Source organism: Asterias amurensis, chromosome 20 (genome assembly GCF_032118995.1).
Source record: "Asterias amurensis chromosome 20, ASM3211899v1".
Taxonomy (NCBI): domain Eukaryota; kingdom Metazoa; phylum Echinodermata; class Asteroidea; order Forcipulatida; family Asteriidae; genus Asterias; species Asterias amurensis.
This window is the reverse complement of record NC_092667.1, coordinates 5388870-5406864: the sequence shown is the minus strand read 5'-3', so window position 1 is coordinate 5406864 and position 17995 is coordinate 5388870. Positions and strand designations below refer to the sequence as shown.

Below are 17995 nucleotides of genomic sequence, written 5' to 3'. Positions count from 1 at the left end.
CATAAACTCGGTCGTAAAAATAAAAGTGCGGGCATGTTTTTTTTTGTATCCCCCGCTCCTTTCAATAAAGTAAAAAATGAGACAAAGATTAAAATTTTCAAAAAGGTGGCTGAGGTCACGCATGGTATTCAGCCATTCATGACACGACGCTTTGTATAGAGATAACGTAGTGGTTACAACGTAGTGGTTAGTTTGAATGAATTAGTTTTAAGAAAACAGAAGTAGAAGTCGAATGAAATAGTTTTTTTAATCTATTTATTGAAACAAGAAATAATGATATGCAATACAATGAATCATTTTGTAATAGAAATTGCTTGTGACTTTTTTTAATGGCATAGTCAGCGCAATTTCATAGAGCTGCTTAAATCACACAAATTATGCTTACTAGAAAAGGGTTACCATCCAAATGACCGTGTAACATGCACTAACTTTTACTGGTATTCTGCTCATTTTTGCTTAGCAGATAATTATTTAACTCCCGTTTGTGTTTCTAGCAAAAATATCCAAACTGTGCGTTGTGTCGCTCCAAACTATTTTGTCTAAATGTCTGGGACCCTGTATCACACTTACGTTGTTTTCTGGTTGTGGAATTAGAACGGCACCATATTATTTCAAAATTATTTAATATAGTAGGCCTATATGTATATTTGTAACGAAGTTATTGGACTGGTGTTACCTATTTATAATATTATTATTACTTTATCCGTTTTTGTGTACATTATTAATTTACCAAATCTACTCCATTTCTATTTATTTGTAATTATTTGAGTAATTTTGTCTGTAATTTCAATTCTGATATTCTAGCCAGCTGTTTAAGACCCATCGATCGTTTAAAATTGTTCAGCAATTTTCTAGATGCAATATTTGAACGCCTGTGTAAATAACTATTTATGTGCTATTTAAAGATTTTAAGAAATTGTATCAACTAGTGTTGCCTTAAAGGTCTTGACACGTTTGGTAAAAGTAAATAAATATTATCATAGAAACTTACTTGGTCTTGAGCAACGGAGAGTTGTTGATAGTATCAAACATTGTGAGAAATGACTCACAGCGTAGTTTTTTAGTAAGAGGTAGTTTCTCACTTAAATATTTGAATCTGAGAAAGACTTCAGATTTGAAGCCTTTCTCGGGAATCTAAAAGCACACACTTGTGCAATATGGGTGTTTTTCTTTCATAAATAATTTGCAACTTCGATGACCAATTGAGCCCAAATGTTCACATGTCTGTTATTATATTCATATGTTGGAATAGAAGTGAGAAAACTGGTCCCTGACAATTATCAAACGTGTCCAGTGCCTTCAAATAGACACATATATTATTTCATTTATTGGTCAGCCCTTTAATTAGTTAAAACTCAAATCAAAAGTAAATTGACAACACATTGAAGCATAACGAGCCATACTCAAATCATGCATTTGTTTGTGTACAAAAGCTCTTCTTTACATAAGCTATAGCTGCGCAATATTTAAGCCGTAAACACGATCTTCTGATCAACTTGCACATGCGTATTCATTGGCTCAATTTGCATATATGTCAAAGGTTAGGTTTTGCATATTTACAATGCGCTGTTAGTGAATCTCTTTTTGCTATGCGTGGCATCACAAACTAAGTAAAAATTAATATTGTGCAATATAATAGACACAGTACTGCTGAAATAAAAAGTAAGCTATCAATATTTTTTAAAAGGAGAAGGAAACAAAAAGTTGCCGTCAATGTTTATTATTATTGAATAAAAAATTACCGTTTAAGAAATATCGTTTGTTGTTTTGAATTCTATACATGTACTGTCTAAGCATGCTACGGTCCCTCCCTCAGCCGGTTTCAGCCCCTTTTGTGTTCAATACGAAACGTAACTCTTACATGATATTGTTGCGTCATCACCACGCCGCTATCTTAGATGTAAAAACGATGGTGGACCAATGAAAACCGCACATACGCGCAGCGCGCAGGATGGGCCAATGAACAACCGACTTTTGACCTACTTATATGACGTCACGTGCTTATTCTGTTCCAACTTGATAGCATAAAGGCGATAGCCTTTTGGGATTTGTGTGTGCGGTGTTTTTCATTTAGTGCATTTTTTTTTGGTTTTTATGACCAGGAGATTTATGGTCTGTTGTTTTGAGAGCGATACCAGATATGCAAATAATGATTTTTAATTTGTTATGGGCTTTGGTTTTATCCCTCGCTCAGATTCCTTTTGACCAATCAGAACCCGCAATGGAGAAAACACTATACCCGCATATGTAAGCTCACTCCGAAATATGTACGGGTTGGTCTAATGATACCTACAGCATTGTGTTTCTTCTTACGTCTCATACAGTTCATGGTTTGTGTTTTTACTGGCAGCCCCCCCCCCCTACTTTTTACGCTTGCTTGATTTGGTACTTGTTGCTGGTACCAAACTCCCTGTCTCAATAGTCTTAAAAAGGTAATGGACAATATTTGTAATTACTCAAAATATTTGTTAGCATAAAAACGTATTTCGTAACGAGCAGTGGAGAGACCTCAGCTGAGGTCTCGAATCGTAGGCAACTGAAGGCACACAGCTTGTGTGACAAGGGTGTTTTTTCTTCCATTATTCTCTTGCAACTTTGTTGACCAATATTGAGCTCAATTTTTCACAGGTTTGTTATTTCATGTATATGTTGGGATACACCAAGTGAGAAAACTGGCCTTTGACGATTACCAATAGTGTCCAGTGTCTTTAAGGCAGAACACCGTGCGCGCCAAAATGATTTAGGTGCCGGCCGGGAGAAACATAACAAATCGGCAAACAACAAAATTAATACTTTTGTGTGCTGGTGGTGGGTTTTTTATTGAAAGTGATTTAACCAGTCTGGGTTTTGGTGTTTTGGATTGCTTGATGCGCTGTCATGCATATCTTAGTGTCACGGCTCTTCTTTTTCGCTGTCCGATTTCTCCCCGACATGGTGTATGGAAGCGAAGAATTACTTTAACCCTTTCGTTTTCGCTCTGGTGATTATTGGGGTGTTTTTTGTGTATCTGTCTGTCCAATGAGTGGATCGAGAGAATGATGTTTTGTGGAGTGTGCCTTACATCTGGCTTGTCTGTTTATTTAGAGAGGTGGATTATGTGATTTAGGGCTATGCTCATCGAGGCAAATCCGTCATGCAGGCTTTCATCTGATTGTTGCATCAGAAAAAGTCTACAGTTGACGTGCTTCGGCGTCCTACGCGGTATGAATATGTAAAATTATCGGCTGCATTTAAATTCCCTTCAATACCAATTCAAAAGTATTTAACACACTGTAGATTATTTTTTGTTCAACAATAACTCTACCGCAAATTAGTATTGCGTTCACTATTCCTAAACCAGACGCTACAAATTATGCCACTTGATGGTTAGACCATGGTTACAGATACTAAGTCAAAATGTTCGGCTCGTTTTTTATCACTAAAATATTTCGATTTCAATTCTCAATTTGATTCGAAAAACTAAATGCCTTCATTTAAATCACACTTCATTGCTAAGAACCTGGTAGTTTCTGAGTAAAAAAATAAAACAAATAATTTATTCTCGACCATAAGCAGCCGGTGTACAATTCGTAGGCCTATTGCAGTTGCATTTATTTTGTACCATAAACTTCCCATTGCATGTGCCATCACAACAAGGTGGATATAACAATTAATTTCGTTTTGATACAGCATATCATTATTCAACATTCGTTCAGAAAACTAAGGTAATGTGATTTTGAAAGAAGATTTTTAAGTGGGCTTTTTTAGCTTCATTTTAAAACAAATTCGACTTACAAAAGGGGTTTAGTCGTCTGATCCAAACTGCAGGCCTGGTGGGTTTTCATGAACTCTCACACACTTTTTACAGCGCCTGCACCCCCCCCCCCCATCCCGCGATTTGCTCCGGAGGGCGGGTGCATACAAGCTGTAACTCCGTGATTCATGTACAGCCACATACATGGGCCCAATTTCATAAAGCTGCTAAGCACAAACATTTGCTCAGCATGGAACTTCTTCCTTGATAAAAACAGGATTAGGGGCCTACTAACCAAATTTCCATTCGTTGCATCTTGCTTTCAATATTCAGCTGTTGTTTGCTTATCCTGAAAGTCACGTGGAAATTTGGTTGGTTATCCTTCTTTTAGCAAGGAAGAGATTTCATGCTAAGCAAATGTTTGTGCTTAGCAGTTGTTATGAAATTGGGCCCTGCTTTGATCATAGGGACGCAGTCCCGCTGTAAAGCTTTGCTATAATCTTGTATTAGCGCAACCGCGTACTTCACAAGCACCACTCTACCTTGACCCTCAAATACTTGCGTCCCGAGATAATTCACTTTTTGAATGGGCCATATACATTTTGGGTTATTTATAATTATCAGAACGGTTTTGTTATCTAGAATCTTCCTCCACGATTATCTGTATTAAAATATAATAATATTATATTTCAAAACAGATAATACATATTATGGAGGAATTTCCTCCAGGTTCTGAATATTAGCTGCCACGTAGAGGCGCCCTCTATCACTGAAGGTCAAAGGTCAGTCTGCAATCTTCAACATGTGTGTTTGACTGACACGGAAGGCACAACATTAAGACGGTGTGTGGTCGCATTTTCGTCCCTTTTGGGAGCTTCAGCGATGATGTGAGCTTTCATGGTTGGCCGACCAAGGACATATTGTAAGTTAATCTTTATATTTTCTCAATTCAGTTATCACATGGTCGTTTGTATCATTATTTGCATTTCGGGCCAGTTGCCGTCTGCCATCTTGAGACAAGGGCGCCCGCTCTTGCCCATGCCACTCGCAAGCCGCAACGATTGCCAACGCACACTTGTAAATAACAATTAATACGAGTAATGGCAAGAAAGGAAAAAGATTAAAACGATGGCAACATTTTAGAGAGCAATGCCTTCTTTTTTGTACTAATGTGTCCTCGGGGTTTAAAGTAACACAACATTAATGTTGTGTTACTTTCAACGAGCATGGGTGTTAGTGGAACAATTAGGGAGTAACTGCTCCCTTATTGTTCCATACTCACCATGCTTAAACAAATCTTTAACGCTTCGATAACGTGATTTATTTAAAGTCACCGCCAGATACTCTTTACGTCGTGTGAGGGCGCTGTATAAACGTAGCAAGGGGTTAACTACCGGCTGAGCGCATGCTCGTACATTTCCTAATGTCTGGTTCCGGGCTAGGGGAAATGTGTGGGGTGGGGTTGGTTAGTGTTAATGTTGAAGAGTCTCGGTTAAATATGGTCAATTATTTAAGGTCATGTTTGGTAAGACTTCAATTGGAATGGGTTTGTTAGGATCGTTCTGGAGGGTCTGAAATGGTACAGCTTAATTTTACATGAGTCTGTTAAATAAAACACATGGTTTTTGTGCATAAATATTTTATTTGAAATTTGACGTGCAGAATTAAAGAACTTTAATCAAAAGAAGAACATAAATAATCCCATCAGGACCGTGGGCAAATTTTGTTAAGTTTCTATCGGGTTTCAGCTGTTACCATGGCAACCGTTTTACCATCAAAATTTATATTGTTTTTGGATTCTTTCTTAAAGTGGTAGTGGTTGGTGGTTGTCATTTAATAAATGTGTTGTGAGAATTTGAAATGGGCGCCAAACTCGACCGCCATTTTGGATTTTGTGTAAAAACTTTAGCTAGTTAACCATGCGAGTTTGACCCAACCCCTCCCAACTAGTGTCTGTATAAATTATTTATTTATTTATTTATTTCAAACACGCCCGGTCCCGATGGGTTAATTAGATTAGATTATAATCGTACATATTATTACATGAATTAAATTAAATATTACTAATCAATTAAGTCTGACGGAAACACCACGTAATTGTCTCTTTTGAAAACTTGAGGTGATGGCTCTGTGAGAGCCGGTTGGTTTGATCAATGTAGTGTGCTCTAAAGCAGTCGTTATAGGAGACAGTGACAACGACGAGAGTACGGTTGTCGAAATGTTGATACTACAAAACCAACTAGCTTTTACCGGCCCATCTTGTTCTGTACCCGTAAGAATAAACTGATATCTGTCGTCACGTGTAAAGATTCAAATGTCATATAATCAAGAAAGATAATATTGACTAATAGGGACACCGCCAACACACGGTGCTGGGGGCTGCCGCTCCGGTAGGTGTCCCTCCGGTGCTGGGGGCTGCCGCTCCGGTAGGTGTCCCTCCGGTGCTGGGGGCTGCCGCTCCGGTAGGTGTCCCTCCGGTGCTGGGGGCTGCCACTCCGGTAGATGTCCCTTCGGTACTGGGGGCTGCCGTTCCGGTAGATGTCCCTTCGGTGCTGGGGGCTGCCGCTCCGGTAGGTGTCACTTCAGTGCTGGGGGCTGCCGCTCCGGTAGGTATCCCTCCGGTGCTGGGGGCTGCCGCTCCGGTAGGTGTCCCTCCGGTAGGTGTCCCTCCGGTAGGTGTCCCTCCGGTGCTGGGGGCTGCCGCTCCGGTAGGTGTCCCTCCGGTAGGTGTCCCTCCGGTAGGTGTCCCTCCGGTAGGGGTCCTTCCGGTAGGTGTCCCTCCGGTAGGTGTCCCTCCGGTAGGTGTCCCTCCGGTAGGTGTCCCTCCGGTGGGTGTCCCTCCGGTGGGCGTCCATCCGGTAGGTGTCCCTCCGGTAGGTGTCCCTCCGGTAGGTGTCCCTCCGGTAGGTGTCCCTCCGGTGGGTGTCCCTTCGATGGGTTTCCCTCCGATGGGTTTCCCTCCGGTGCTGGGGGCCTTCTTCCAACACCGCCCGTTTACAGCAGCATAGTCTGCCATCAAAAATATACCAACAACACCCAGCAGTTTGCTCGCCAACATTTTGCTGACCATCTCTTGACAAATTGAAATTGCTGCCCTATATAAGCAACAAGGCGACCCTTCACAAAACGGAACCGTGCCAAGATCCTTAATTGGCAATAAAAACACCAATCATCGTGTCACACAAAAATACCCCGCGCAAAGAGGTTTTCTAATAACAGCGATAATTCGATCAACAAAACTTTATAAAATATAATAAAATATAGTCTGGAAAAAGACCTTGACTTATTACGATTTTGAGTTTGCATAATAAGCTGTTGCGTAGTACAAAATTTAGATAAGACAAAAAAAATCAATGGAAACTTACATGTTATAAACTATTTTCTCAATGACTTTTATTTTAGAAAAAGGGGATAAATTCGAGAGCAAACTAATTGCTTATATGCCGCTGACACATTCTACATTACATTCTCTGTTCGTTGTTTGTGATTAATTGTTCATAAAAGTAGTGTTGATTTTACCCTCAACTGCCATAACTGAGAATAGGATTAAAGTACAAGAGCCATTGGATAATTTTTCCTTCTGGGTAAAAAGCTGTGAGACTTCTCAGAATTGTTCGTGTATTTTTTAATATTTTGCATATGTGCACTGTATGCTATGGGTGTTAAGTTGTTGGGTTGCACCCATAGGTTTGAATTCAAGATGGCGGCTGTATTGACGTCACTGCATAGCGTCAATATTTTAATCGAAGAAACCTTGGAAGTCTAGGAGCACGGTCGGTTAGCTTTGAAAGAAACCCTCCTCGCACTTAACTGAATATTGGTATTAGCAGCAAAAGCAACAAGTCACGTAAAAAACTACTCTACAATTTTATGATCGATTGCCTTCCGGTAGAAGTCACGTAGAAAAACCGACCAAGAAAAAATAACCAACCTTGAAGCTCTGCCAAGGAAAGTTTGCAAACATGTCATTAAATTAAACAAAAATAGCTCTACACAACAGGGCTAAATAAACGTAGTGAATTGTTTAATGGCACCGGACAGCTTTGGTAAATGTAAAGTACCAGTATTCTCACTTGGTGTATCCCAACTATGCATACAATCTGTGGTGAGCATTATTGACTCATTTGGTCATTGAAGTTGCAAGAGAATATTGAAAGAAAAACACCCTGATGCACAAATTTGTGAGCTGTCAAATGCCAATAAAAGGGTTCAGGCCTAATGTATTTTGAGGGAGAAACTACCTTATTCTCAATAGCTACGTCACTTCAGAGGGAGCCGTTTCTCACAACATGTTGTGCTATCAACAGCTCTCAATTGGTTGCTACCAAGTAATTTTTATGCTAATAATTATTTTCTGTAATAAAAAACCCCAATAGTGTCCACTGCCTTTAAACGATAAGCAATAATCTACTCTGAGATCATAAGGAGATTGCTCATTAATTAAAATTATTTTGTCAGCGCTGTATGGAAATTCCAGTTTTTCATTAAAAGTTTACTTCAAAGACGGCGGCTGGATTGACGTAAGTGCATGGCGTCATCAATACTTAAGGAAACCTTGAAGTACATATATATCGGTATCCGCAACTGTTGATATAGATAGATTGCACATGACGTCATTGACCCCGCCATCTTTGAAAAATGCATGGCGCGTGTGCGCTGCGCACAACTCTCAGCCAATGATAGCCTTGCACGCGTGAACATTTCATCAAAGATGGCGGCCAATGCTGCAAAATCAAAGAGTAGATCTTTTTTAAGTGGATCTATGAAATTGGACCCTGTGCATGGTGTTTACGTGCCTAAACAAATATTAACCCGAATGGAAATGAACCAAAGGAAGTGGAGTCAAAAGAGGGCGCTCCCAGTTCGAACTGGGAGCGCCCTCTTTTGACTCCACTTCCTTTGGTTCATTTCCATTCGGGTTAATATTTTGAAGGGTCGGGGCTAGCCTGAACATCTGACGTCACACTTCGAGCCTCTCGTTAATAACGCCATTGCAACGTCACAGCCCGAGTTTTTGCCAGCCCAGATTGGAAAACTATAGAAAGCCATAAGTGCAAATCAAGAATAGATCGCTATTTTTGGTAACAATGTAACAAAATTTGTTGATTTTGTTTAAAATAAAGCAACTTATCATGAGAGGTATTTTATTTAATTGAAAATTTGCAGAAAATGTTGAAATTTGTTGAAACATCTGTTTTTACGATTGAGTGTTTTACTAACATTCGGCCGACCATGCCAACCAAGGCGGTTTGTTTATCAACAAAAGAAAGGTCTATGGTTAATCCTCGTCCATCTTCACCTTTCACCTAGATTCATGTGCAGACGATAAAGCCAGGGGTCAAGTCTAGGTCGGGGTTGGTTAGGGGTTAATTGAAGGGTGGGGTTTGGTTAGGGTTAATTATTTCTAGAGGTCGAGTTGGTATAAGAGTTTAACGCATTGTAATTTTGAGAGGCTGAGTAAAACATGGCTTTTTGTGCAGTAATTTATTTTGAGCTTTCAGTGCTGGGCAAGTATTTTAAAACATAAACATCATCAATACTATTTATATCTTTTACATCAATAATTGTTTGCGTGTGTGTTAATCTGACGGATACACCAAGTAATTGTCTCTTCTCGAAAAGTTGAAGTGGTGTCTCTGTGAGAGCCGGTTGGTTTATTCAATGTAGTGTGCTCTAAGGTTGTCTCTAGTCTTGGAATCAAGTCGATAAAATGTCTTATTCGCCACCCGCTGCTCTGTGTAGTCTCTCTTTAGTTTTAATAACATAATCTCCATTCACAGTTTGTATGTATATAGAATTTCAAAAATTTGATCTACAAAAGGTAAACGTTGTCATTCAAGACTACATTTTGAGCAACGTTTCACAGTGCAACGGGGCGCTCGCATATTACGTACATGTACCAACTATCACATTCTCTATCGTGCCAGCCCGATCCATCCCCCGCCGTGCAGTCTTCATTTGCGCCCCCACGACTATCTGGCTCACCGCTATACCATCTCTTGTCCCCCACGGAAATGATACCTTCGCCATTCAGAGACACCCAGGTACCTTATCAAAGTCAACCAGAAAGAGAAAAAAAAAGAACAATTTTTGACTTGTGTTGTCAATAAAATAAAAAGTAATAATGACTTTTATTGAACATCATTTCTAGAATTGTGTACAAACCTTCAGATTGAATGTCGTTGCAACCAATCCAGATCCATGCCCAATCGTCGTTGCACATTATGAGAAGGTGTTGTAATTCTTCGATGGATTGAGGGACAACCAACACCCCGCCCGACTCCATGCACATCTGCTTGCCCTCCTCCCATGAAACGTCGTGCTCATGCAGCTTGAAGCACTTGTCTTGCCACTGGCTCCAAGTAGGGGGGCATGGCGGTGTCGCTGTGGTGCTTGGGGCCGTCCCTCCGGTGCTGGGCGCTGCCGCTCCGGTAGTTGTTCCTTCGGTAGTTGACCCTTCGGTAGTTGTTCCTTCGGTAGGTGTCCCTTCGGTAGGTGTCCCTCCGGTTTTTAGCTGCACTCCGGTAGGTGCCCCTCCGGTACTGGGGGCTGCCGCTCCGGTGCTGGTGGCACTCCCTCCGGTGCTTGGGGCATTCTTCCAACACCGCCCATTTACAGCAGCGTAGTCTGCCATCAAAAATATACCAACAACACCCAGCAGTTTGCACGCCAACATTTTTGCAAAAAGCCGTCTGCTGGTAAATTAAAATTGCTGCCAGATATATCTAAATTGGTGTGATATTATAAAATAAAAATAAAAACAAGAAGGTGCAACCTTCACAGAACAGAACTGCGCTGAGATTGTTTCCCTGTTTACCGGGTTCGCCCCAGTGTTCCTGGCTGTGGCTGCTGTATGCGCCGTAGCACCTTGTAAACAATTAGAAGGTGCTAAATAATTGGGTCTCAGAATTCATCACTGCAATAACCTATCTTTCTGAAAGTTCGTATTGTACTCAGCGCATTGAGTACCTTGTTTGGTAGATACGTGCGCTATATTATAAGACTTCGATATTATTATAATAGCACGAATCATCTACAGTCACAAAATCAAACTGCGCATGATCACTGTTAGCTTTTGGCCACCACTGATCTACCAATTAGCTCAGATAATTAAGTGAACGATGCCTATTTACAGTATATGCACGCGCACAATAAAAAAATCCCTACTTCTCAGGGAAATTATGCTTGACGTAAGCGCGGAATTCACAAGCAATTGTTTTTTTTCTCAAAGCTTATAAACATAAGACAATCTTTCCACCTAACTCATTTTCCATTGTTATGTTTTTTAACAATACATTGCCATTCTTTGGCGGTAACATTCACTTCAACGCGAACCCCAATCAGTTTCCAAAATACTGTTTTTCTCAACTCATGTGTATAGAGGTCGCTATCGAATATTGAACCATTAACTAGCAACCTGAATCTCTATATTTACACAGACTTTCATCAATACTGGCGCATGCAACAGTTCTCTTCTTTTATAATCATTATGCACGGTGGATAATTGGAGAAATATTGCTACCAAACTGCGTCTTTGCCGAAGACCAGCGAACTGTAAAACATTTTCATTGTGCGTTAGCGTGGCTTCCTGAAATTAGGCCTATATACCAAATGAAATTGAAAATTATTGAGGCTTGGTTTAACTAAAGCCTTCCTTATTGGCACCCTTCTGATTTTCATTTACCATTTTTTTCCCTTCATTTTTTTCTTGCAAATTCGATGACCAATTGAGACCAATATTTCACAGGTTTGTTATTGTATGCATGTTTAGATACATCTAGTATTGACAATAACTAAAGGTGTCCAGCACCGTTAACTGACACAACATCAACAACTGTTAAGCGAGACATTTCACAAAATTTGCATGACAATGAATATTTATCATGTACTTTTATAAATTTATATTTTATTCTATTTCTTCTTTAAAATGTTGGAATGGTATTTTTTACAAAGCACAATACATTATAAACAAAATATTGTTTTAAAAACAAAAATCAATTAAAATTCTTTTCTTGGCTTGAGTTAATGTAATGTAATAACATTACACTTTGGTTATGAACCTAAGACAAATGTTATAAATCTTCTCTTATATGTCATAGAGCATGTTTCTTTCTCATTTTGATTCTGATATGGTGAAAATATTTATTGTCCAGTTTACATTTTGATGTAAAAGTCCTGGGCCCAATTTTATAGAGCTGCTTAAGTAGCAATCAGTGCTTAACAATTTTATGCTAAGCAAAAATGAGCATGATACCAGTTCCAGATGATTTAGCTTGAAACCTTATTTTGGTAAGCAGGATTTTGTTGTGCTTAGCTACTTGGTGGGCTTAAGCAGCTATATGATATTGGTCCATGATGGTCTTGTGGACCTCTCCCCAAATTTGACCCCTATACTAACATGACAGATGTAAATTTGTGATCTTCCGATTTTTGTTTTTTTACCAATTCTGTAACGTTCCCTTAAGTACTTGATCACTAGTCTACTTGCACATTCCATTTTGGGAAATGATAGAAGTTTTAAACAAAGCTACAGTAACCTACCCTTACTAGTATCACAATCATATACACAGAAAGCATTCACATTCTCTTGACAATACTTGATTGGTGGTTTTGTAAGTGATTTAAAAGTTTGATTCGACAAGTGGGTTTTAGATTTAAATTTATCTTGTACAAGAATTTTATTTCCACTTCTCATAGTTTTATAGATTTTAGGCTTAATGGTTTACATTGTAACTACAGTGAGTTGATCAACTATTGGGAGACTTTAGAACGCCAGGTAGCAGCTGACTTACCAGGTAAAAATTTCATTGTTTTCGTAGTTCTGAGCATGAACACATTAACAAGAACAATAGGTTTTACCTGGTAAGTCTGCTACCACCAAGTGTCCCAGAAGTCCCCCATTGACGAATTGAGAACAGCTACATGTACAGGCAGCGTAGAGTAAAAAATAATATGTAACTTTGTAGATGCATTTACCAAAGATGGATATTTGTAACAGACTTGCATTAATTATCTATAATTTCATTGATGCCCCAGACAATTTTTAAAGCAATCCATATCAAAGTGAATAAGATTGAATGGTCACACAGTAGGAGGGTTGACTGTGTACTGTGCAGTATGCATTCACCACATGATATTACTAACTAGTTAGCAATTGTTTATCTTTCATTCAAAACCACAGAGGTTGGTATTGAATGGTCAGACAGTAAGAGGGTTGACTGTGTACTGTAAGAAATGTTACTGACAGTAACGCTTCTCAGATTCAAATTTTGGGATATCTCCTTTAAAATGAAATGTTTCTCAAATTACTTCATACCATTGGAAGCTGCTGTAGGCTTTTAACCAAAAGTTGTTATTGACATTAATTTTAAGAGTAATTACCAGTTGTTTACCTTCCCTTTAAGAAGACGTTGTTTACAAAGTAAGACATACTTGTTTTTAGAGATGTTTAGGACAAGATGCACATGTTGCACTCATCAGCCTTGCGCATTTGCGCGCAAGCTTACAGCGGCACTAATTGCAAAACACAATCAACACAACGGTATTTTACGCTACCCTTTGGTTGGAATGTTATCCATTGTGAACTTTTTGGTGAATAATTAAGCTGCGTTTGGACATAAACGCCCTTTCACAATCCCACTGCTTGCATTTGAATGGTTTATCGTTGGTGTGCATGAGACGGTGTCTTTTAAGAACACTGGATTGGTTGAATGCTTTCCCACAAACCACACAAACAAATGGTTTCTCTCCCGTGTGAATTCTAGTGTGGCATTTAAGATTTCCCTTTTCCCGAAACGTCTTCCCACAGACCTCACATTTGAAAGGTTTGACACTCGAGTGGCAGAGTCGATGCTTGGTTAGTTCTTCGGACGAGGCAACAGACTTGTCACAAATGTCACAATGGAATGGTTTCTTGTCTTCACCAGACACTGAGGAAGTACTTTCCTGGCTGAAGAGATCTATGGGATCGTCAAAAGAATCCTCCGAAGGATTTTCATCTGTCGGAGCTTCATGGAACTCATCGGATAAAGTCTCGGTAAGGGTCTCAGATTTCAAAGTCACTCCTCCATGGATTTTTCGGTGAGTGATCAGATGGACTTTCTGGTTAAACACTTTGGCGCAGACATCGCACTTGTATACTCGTTCCTCGTTGTGCGTGAGGTGATGTCTAGTCAGATCGTTCGACCGTGAGAATGGTTTCCCGCAGACGCGACAAATAAAGGGGTTCCCACTAGTGTGCATCTTAAGGTGATCAGTCAGTAATGATTTCTTCGAGAAAACCTCATCACAATTGTCGCAGGTGTATGTTTTTTTATGAGTGACAAGATGCAACCTCAGTTCACACTGATGGATGAATTCTTTCCCGCACGTGCGGCAAATGTACGGTGCTTTAGTCGAGTGAATCAACAAATGGCTTTTCAGATGGCACTTCTGAGTAAACCCTTTGCCGCAAATATCGCAGTAGAACGGTTTGTCTTTGGTATGTGTGCGATAATGCCTTGCTAGGTGGCTTAATCGCGTGAAAGCCTTTCCACAGACTGGACAGCGGAGTGGCGTTCTACCGTCATGAGTCATCTGGTGGACTTCTAAAAAGGCTTTTCGGTCGAAAACCTGGTCGCAGATATCGCAACTGTAGGGTTTGTTTTCGGCATGGGTGCGTTGGTGAATTGCGTATTCTTCCTCTTGTAGGAATTCTTTCCCACAGATGGTGCAGCTAAAAAGCTTTCGACTTATTTGAATCGACTGAGGGGAAATCTGTTGGGACGTTGGGCTCATTACTATTCGTCGACTCTCATCCCTGTTCGGCGGCCGATTGTTATGAGTCAATTGATGTCTCGTCAGCTCATTGGATCGCAGAAAAACTTTACCACAAATTACGCAAAGGAACTGATTGACTTTGGCGTGAACTGTCATGTGACTCAACAGGTTCTGTTCATCGTAAAAAGCATCACCGCATATGCTGCAGACGTACGACAGTTCTTTGGTGTGGATCCGAAGATGCTTTGTGAGATAGCCCATTTGTGAGAACGACTTCCCGCAAAATTTACAGTGAAAAGTGTCCTTACTTGTATGGATCAGATAGTGGCTTTTAAGATGGCATTTCTGCGAGAATGCTTTACCACAGGTTTCGCAGCTGAATGGTTTGTCTTTTGTGTGAGTTCGGTAATGCCTCAGAAGATGGCTCAACCTTGTGAATGATTTCCCGCATATATCACAAGTAGGACGATCTTCCTGCGTTTGATTCTTTTGGTGATACCCATTCTTATCCGACGGAGTCTGGGGCTCATCAGGGTTAATGTCGTCGGACGGCTCTTCCTTTGTATGAACATCACCATGCTTCAGAAGATCATCGAGACATGAAAAGGCTTTGCCACAGATTCCACAAACAGCTGGTTTTTCTTCAACGTTTGGAGAAATTATCGCCTCTTCGGATATCATTGCTGATGTTTCATCGCCCCACTTGGACTGACTGTGGCTTTCACTCATTGTTATTGTTTTAGCACCAACATTCAAAGATGAAGGAAGACCTCAATAAATGAAATCTTGTCATCGAAACTTCTCCTGTTAAGGCTTGGAACGTAGAGGAAAATCCTGAAACAAAGTGAAGAGATTTTGAACACTGAGTTTAGTATAGAAACTATATAGGCCTGTAACAAAAACTAGAGTGTAAACAGAGTTGTGAATCGTCACAACTAAGAGATACAAGATAGTCGATCATTATGGTGTTACCGAAAACCTTTCCATTATTACACGTATGTCACAACTTCCAACTTAAGTTAAATAACTCTTTTGATCACCGACGACAGAAAACTTCTTTATGTCTGTCTGTCTTTCCGTCTCTCTCTTGCTAGGATTCTAACCCAGCCCACAACCTTGCTTGTATTTGTGATTTTAAGATTTAGAATGTAAATTTTCATTCAATTCAAAATCGACAAGAATCAAAGGCGGTCTAACAATTATTCAGTTCACTCATTATTTATAATACCAAAAGCAATACTTCGCTTTTAGTAAGTAAGATACGATTTCATTTCAGAATGAACGAAGAAGTGGCAGTTTGATACGGAAATTTCCATGATTTAGTTGTTGACATAAGTTTGGACAAGTCGACCTTCATGCAATAACATTAACAGTGTGACGGTCGAGTTGTCTAATGCTTGTGTTTCAAATGCCCTTGAAACAATTGCGATTGATAAGCTCTAAATTCACATCTTTTCAACACAACTACGGGTCTCAAAGGTCTTTCAACCTTTCATCATAACATTCATTATTCCTATTTTGCCAAAATAACCTTAAAATGTTGATTAAAATACCTTCATTTGTCCGTATTAAGTTCGTATTTTTGTTTGATCAACTCGGTGGACTCGACAAGTGGATGCTTCAATGTTGACATTTTCCTAAATGAGTCAGAAGGTGGCGCACTTCGGGTTGACCGTTAGCTAGAGCAGCACACAAAGAAAAGATGCAGCTAATAATAATCATATCGACCGGGTAAACTTTATTAAATAGATTTATTTGATCTCGAACATGTTTTAGTTTTATGAAATGATTATGAAACAGGTGTTTTATTTTTCAGTGCTCGGCCCAGCATTTTAGGGACCTAGCTGTTTACCAAAAGCAATTTTCATAAAATTGTTATGGAGAAAACCCTCTTGCTCTATGCTTCGAGTAAACTCCCTACAGGCAGAGGGCGCTATTTGGTGACGCCACTAAAAAGTTGAAGTGCTCCTAGCCTCGTCGCACCACCCACATAGCACAGAGGCGCATAATAGATTTTCGCCGAAGCAACTTTTCTCTGAGCAACTTTTTATTGTGTCCCCCACCCCCCTCAGTTTTTTAAATGTAATTTAAACAAATTAAGCATTTGTTTAGCATTTTTCCAACACCATAAGTGAATTGGCTTTTTGTTACTTTCCCGAATCTATAGACATTAACAGTTAAACTAGGCCTAGAGTTAAAAAACATTTAAAAAATGGGTCAAATCAGCAAAAATTCGGACCTATAGAGAAGTAGCATCTCTAGTTTTTTTCACATGCTCCTTCCTAATACATTATTATATCTGTAACCAAATGGTATAAAGCATGCGACACATGGTTTCAAAAATGGATGATTTTTTTTATTGAGTCTTTTTTTGTTGGATTACACACTGATTAATGTACGGTCCCCTTTAAAATGAAATTCCGCAATCGGTTGCTATGTTACTGACATCATGGGAAATAAATCACTGGGTTGCAGCACCACTGCCTCCCCTCTCTGAATAGTTGAGTCGTCCTGAAAGAACTTTTCAGGCAAACCTTTAAAATGTTAACTTTTTACAATATTAGTTGTGACTTTGTTACATAATAAGGATATTACAACATAATTAGAAAACTTTACACGAAATCCGAAAAAAACCCTGTCTCTTCCAATTAATTATGAATGTCTTACACCCAATGGTTACCGTAAGAAATCCACCTATCTTGTTCAGAGTAGCCAGACTAGTCACGTGACTTTTCATGGGTGGTTGCTTTTTACGTACGACAAAATATTGCTGCCAAGGCGCTGCCATAAACCGGAAGAATTTAGCAGGTGACTTCGCGGATTTATTCTTCGGATAAAGCTGAACTAAACTGCAAGCAATCCTTGACAACTCTTGAATGTCGACTGAAACACTGATTTGGCACACACACTCTCGATAAAAGGTGAGTATTTTGCTTAATTTGTTTATTATAAATCTGAATTCTCGGTCTTTTGAAACTGGTTTGGAAACGAGCCGGTGATGTTTGGCCCAGTTTCCGGTCAATTTAGTGTTATTTGAATGGCATGGGAGTTGTGTACAAGTTTTTGTTGTAGGGATTGTCCCTTCGTTCGTCGGAATAAAATTAGTACGCATTGTTTGTTGGTACAGTTGCAATTTTAGTCAGATGCAGCTGCTTCTTTATAAATTATACCCCAGGCAGTCTGTCTAGATATTTATATTATAGAATAATAGAGTGTGATTTAAAGACTTGCCAAAAAAAAATAAAAAAATACCCTTCCCCTTTCTTGTGCAATGTTTATGGCGTAACTTGCAGTTGCACCATAAATGTGCTAAAGTGGACTTACACAGTTGCAAAAAGTTTTGTGAAATTGGCTGCTGGTCTGATAACTCGGCCACCACGAAGTCCAGTGCGCCAGATCACCTGGCCACAACAGCAACATTCCATAATTGGTTATTAGTAGGCCTATTCATTAGCTGTTTCGTAGCGCAGCGCAGCGAAACAGCTCGTGTGCCTGACCTCACAT

The 17995-nt window shown here is 39.6% G+C and overlaps 2 protein-coding genes across 3 annotated transcripts in view; one reads left to right on the top strand and one right to left on the bottom strand.

The window, feature by feature from the left end:
• Positions 1-4543: 4543 nt before the first annotated feature.
• Positions 4544-17995, top strand: part of LOC139952180 (ras-related protein Rab-23-like) — a 34223-nt gene continuing 20771 nt past the window's right edge. Inside the window, exon 1 of one of the 2 annotated variants that reach the window (XM_071951209.1) lies at positions 4544-4655. The gene's annotated coding sequence lies outside the window, so the exon portion shown is untranslated. Of the gene's footprint in view, positions 4656-17244; positions 17413-17995 lie in introns of those variants that run through there. The other variant, XM_071951208.1, reaches the window with a different exon arrangement.
• Positions 11669-16120, bottom strand: LOC139952577 (uncharacterized). Its single transcript, XM_071951760.1, has 2 exons — positions 16045-16120; positions 11669-15325 (listed from the first exon to the last, which is right to left on the bottom strand). Exon 2 carries the CDS (start codon positions 15218-15220, stop codon positions 13304-13306), a length of 1917 nt encoding a protein of 638 aa, XP_071807861.1. The 5' UTR covers positions 15221-15325; positions 16045-16120; the 3' UTR covers positions 11669-13303.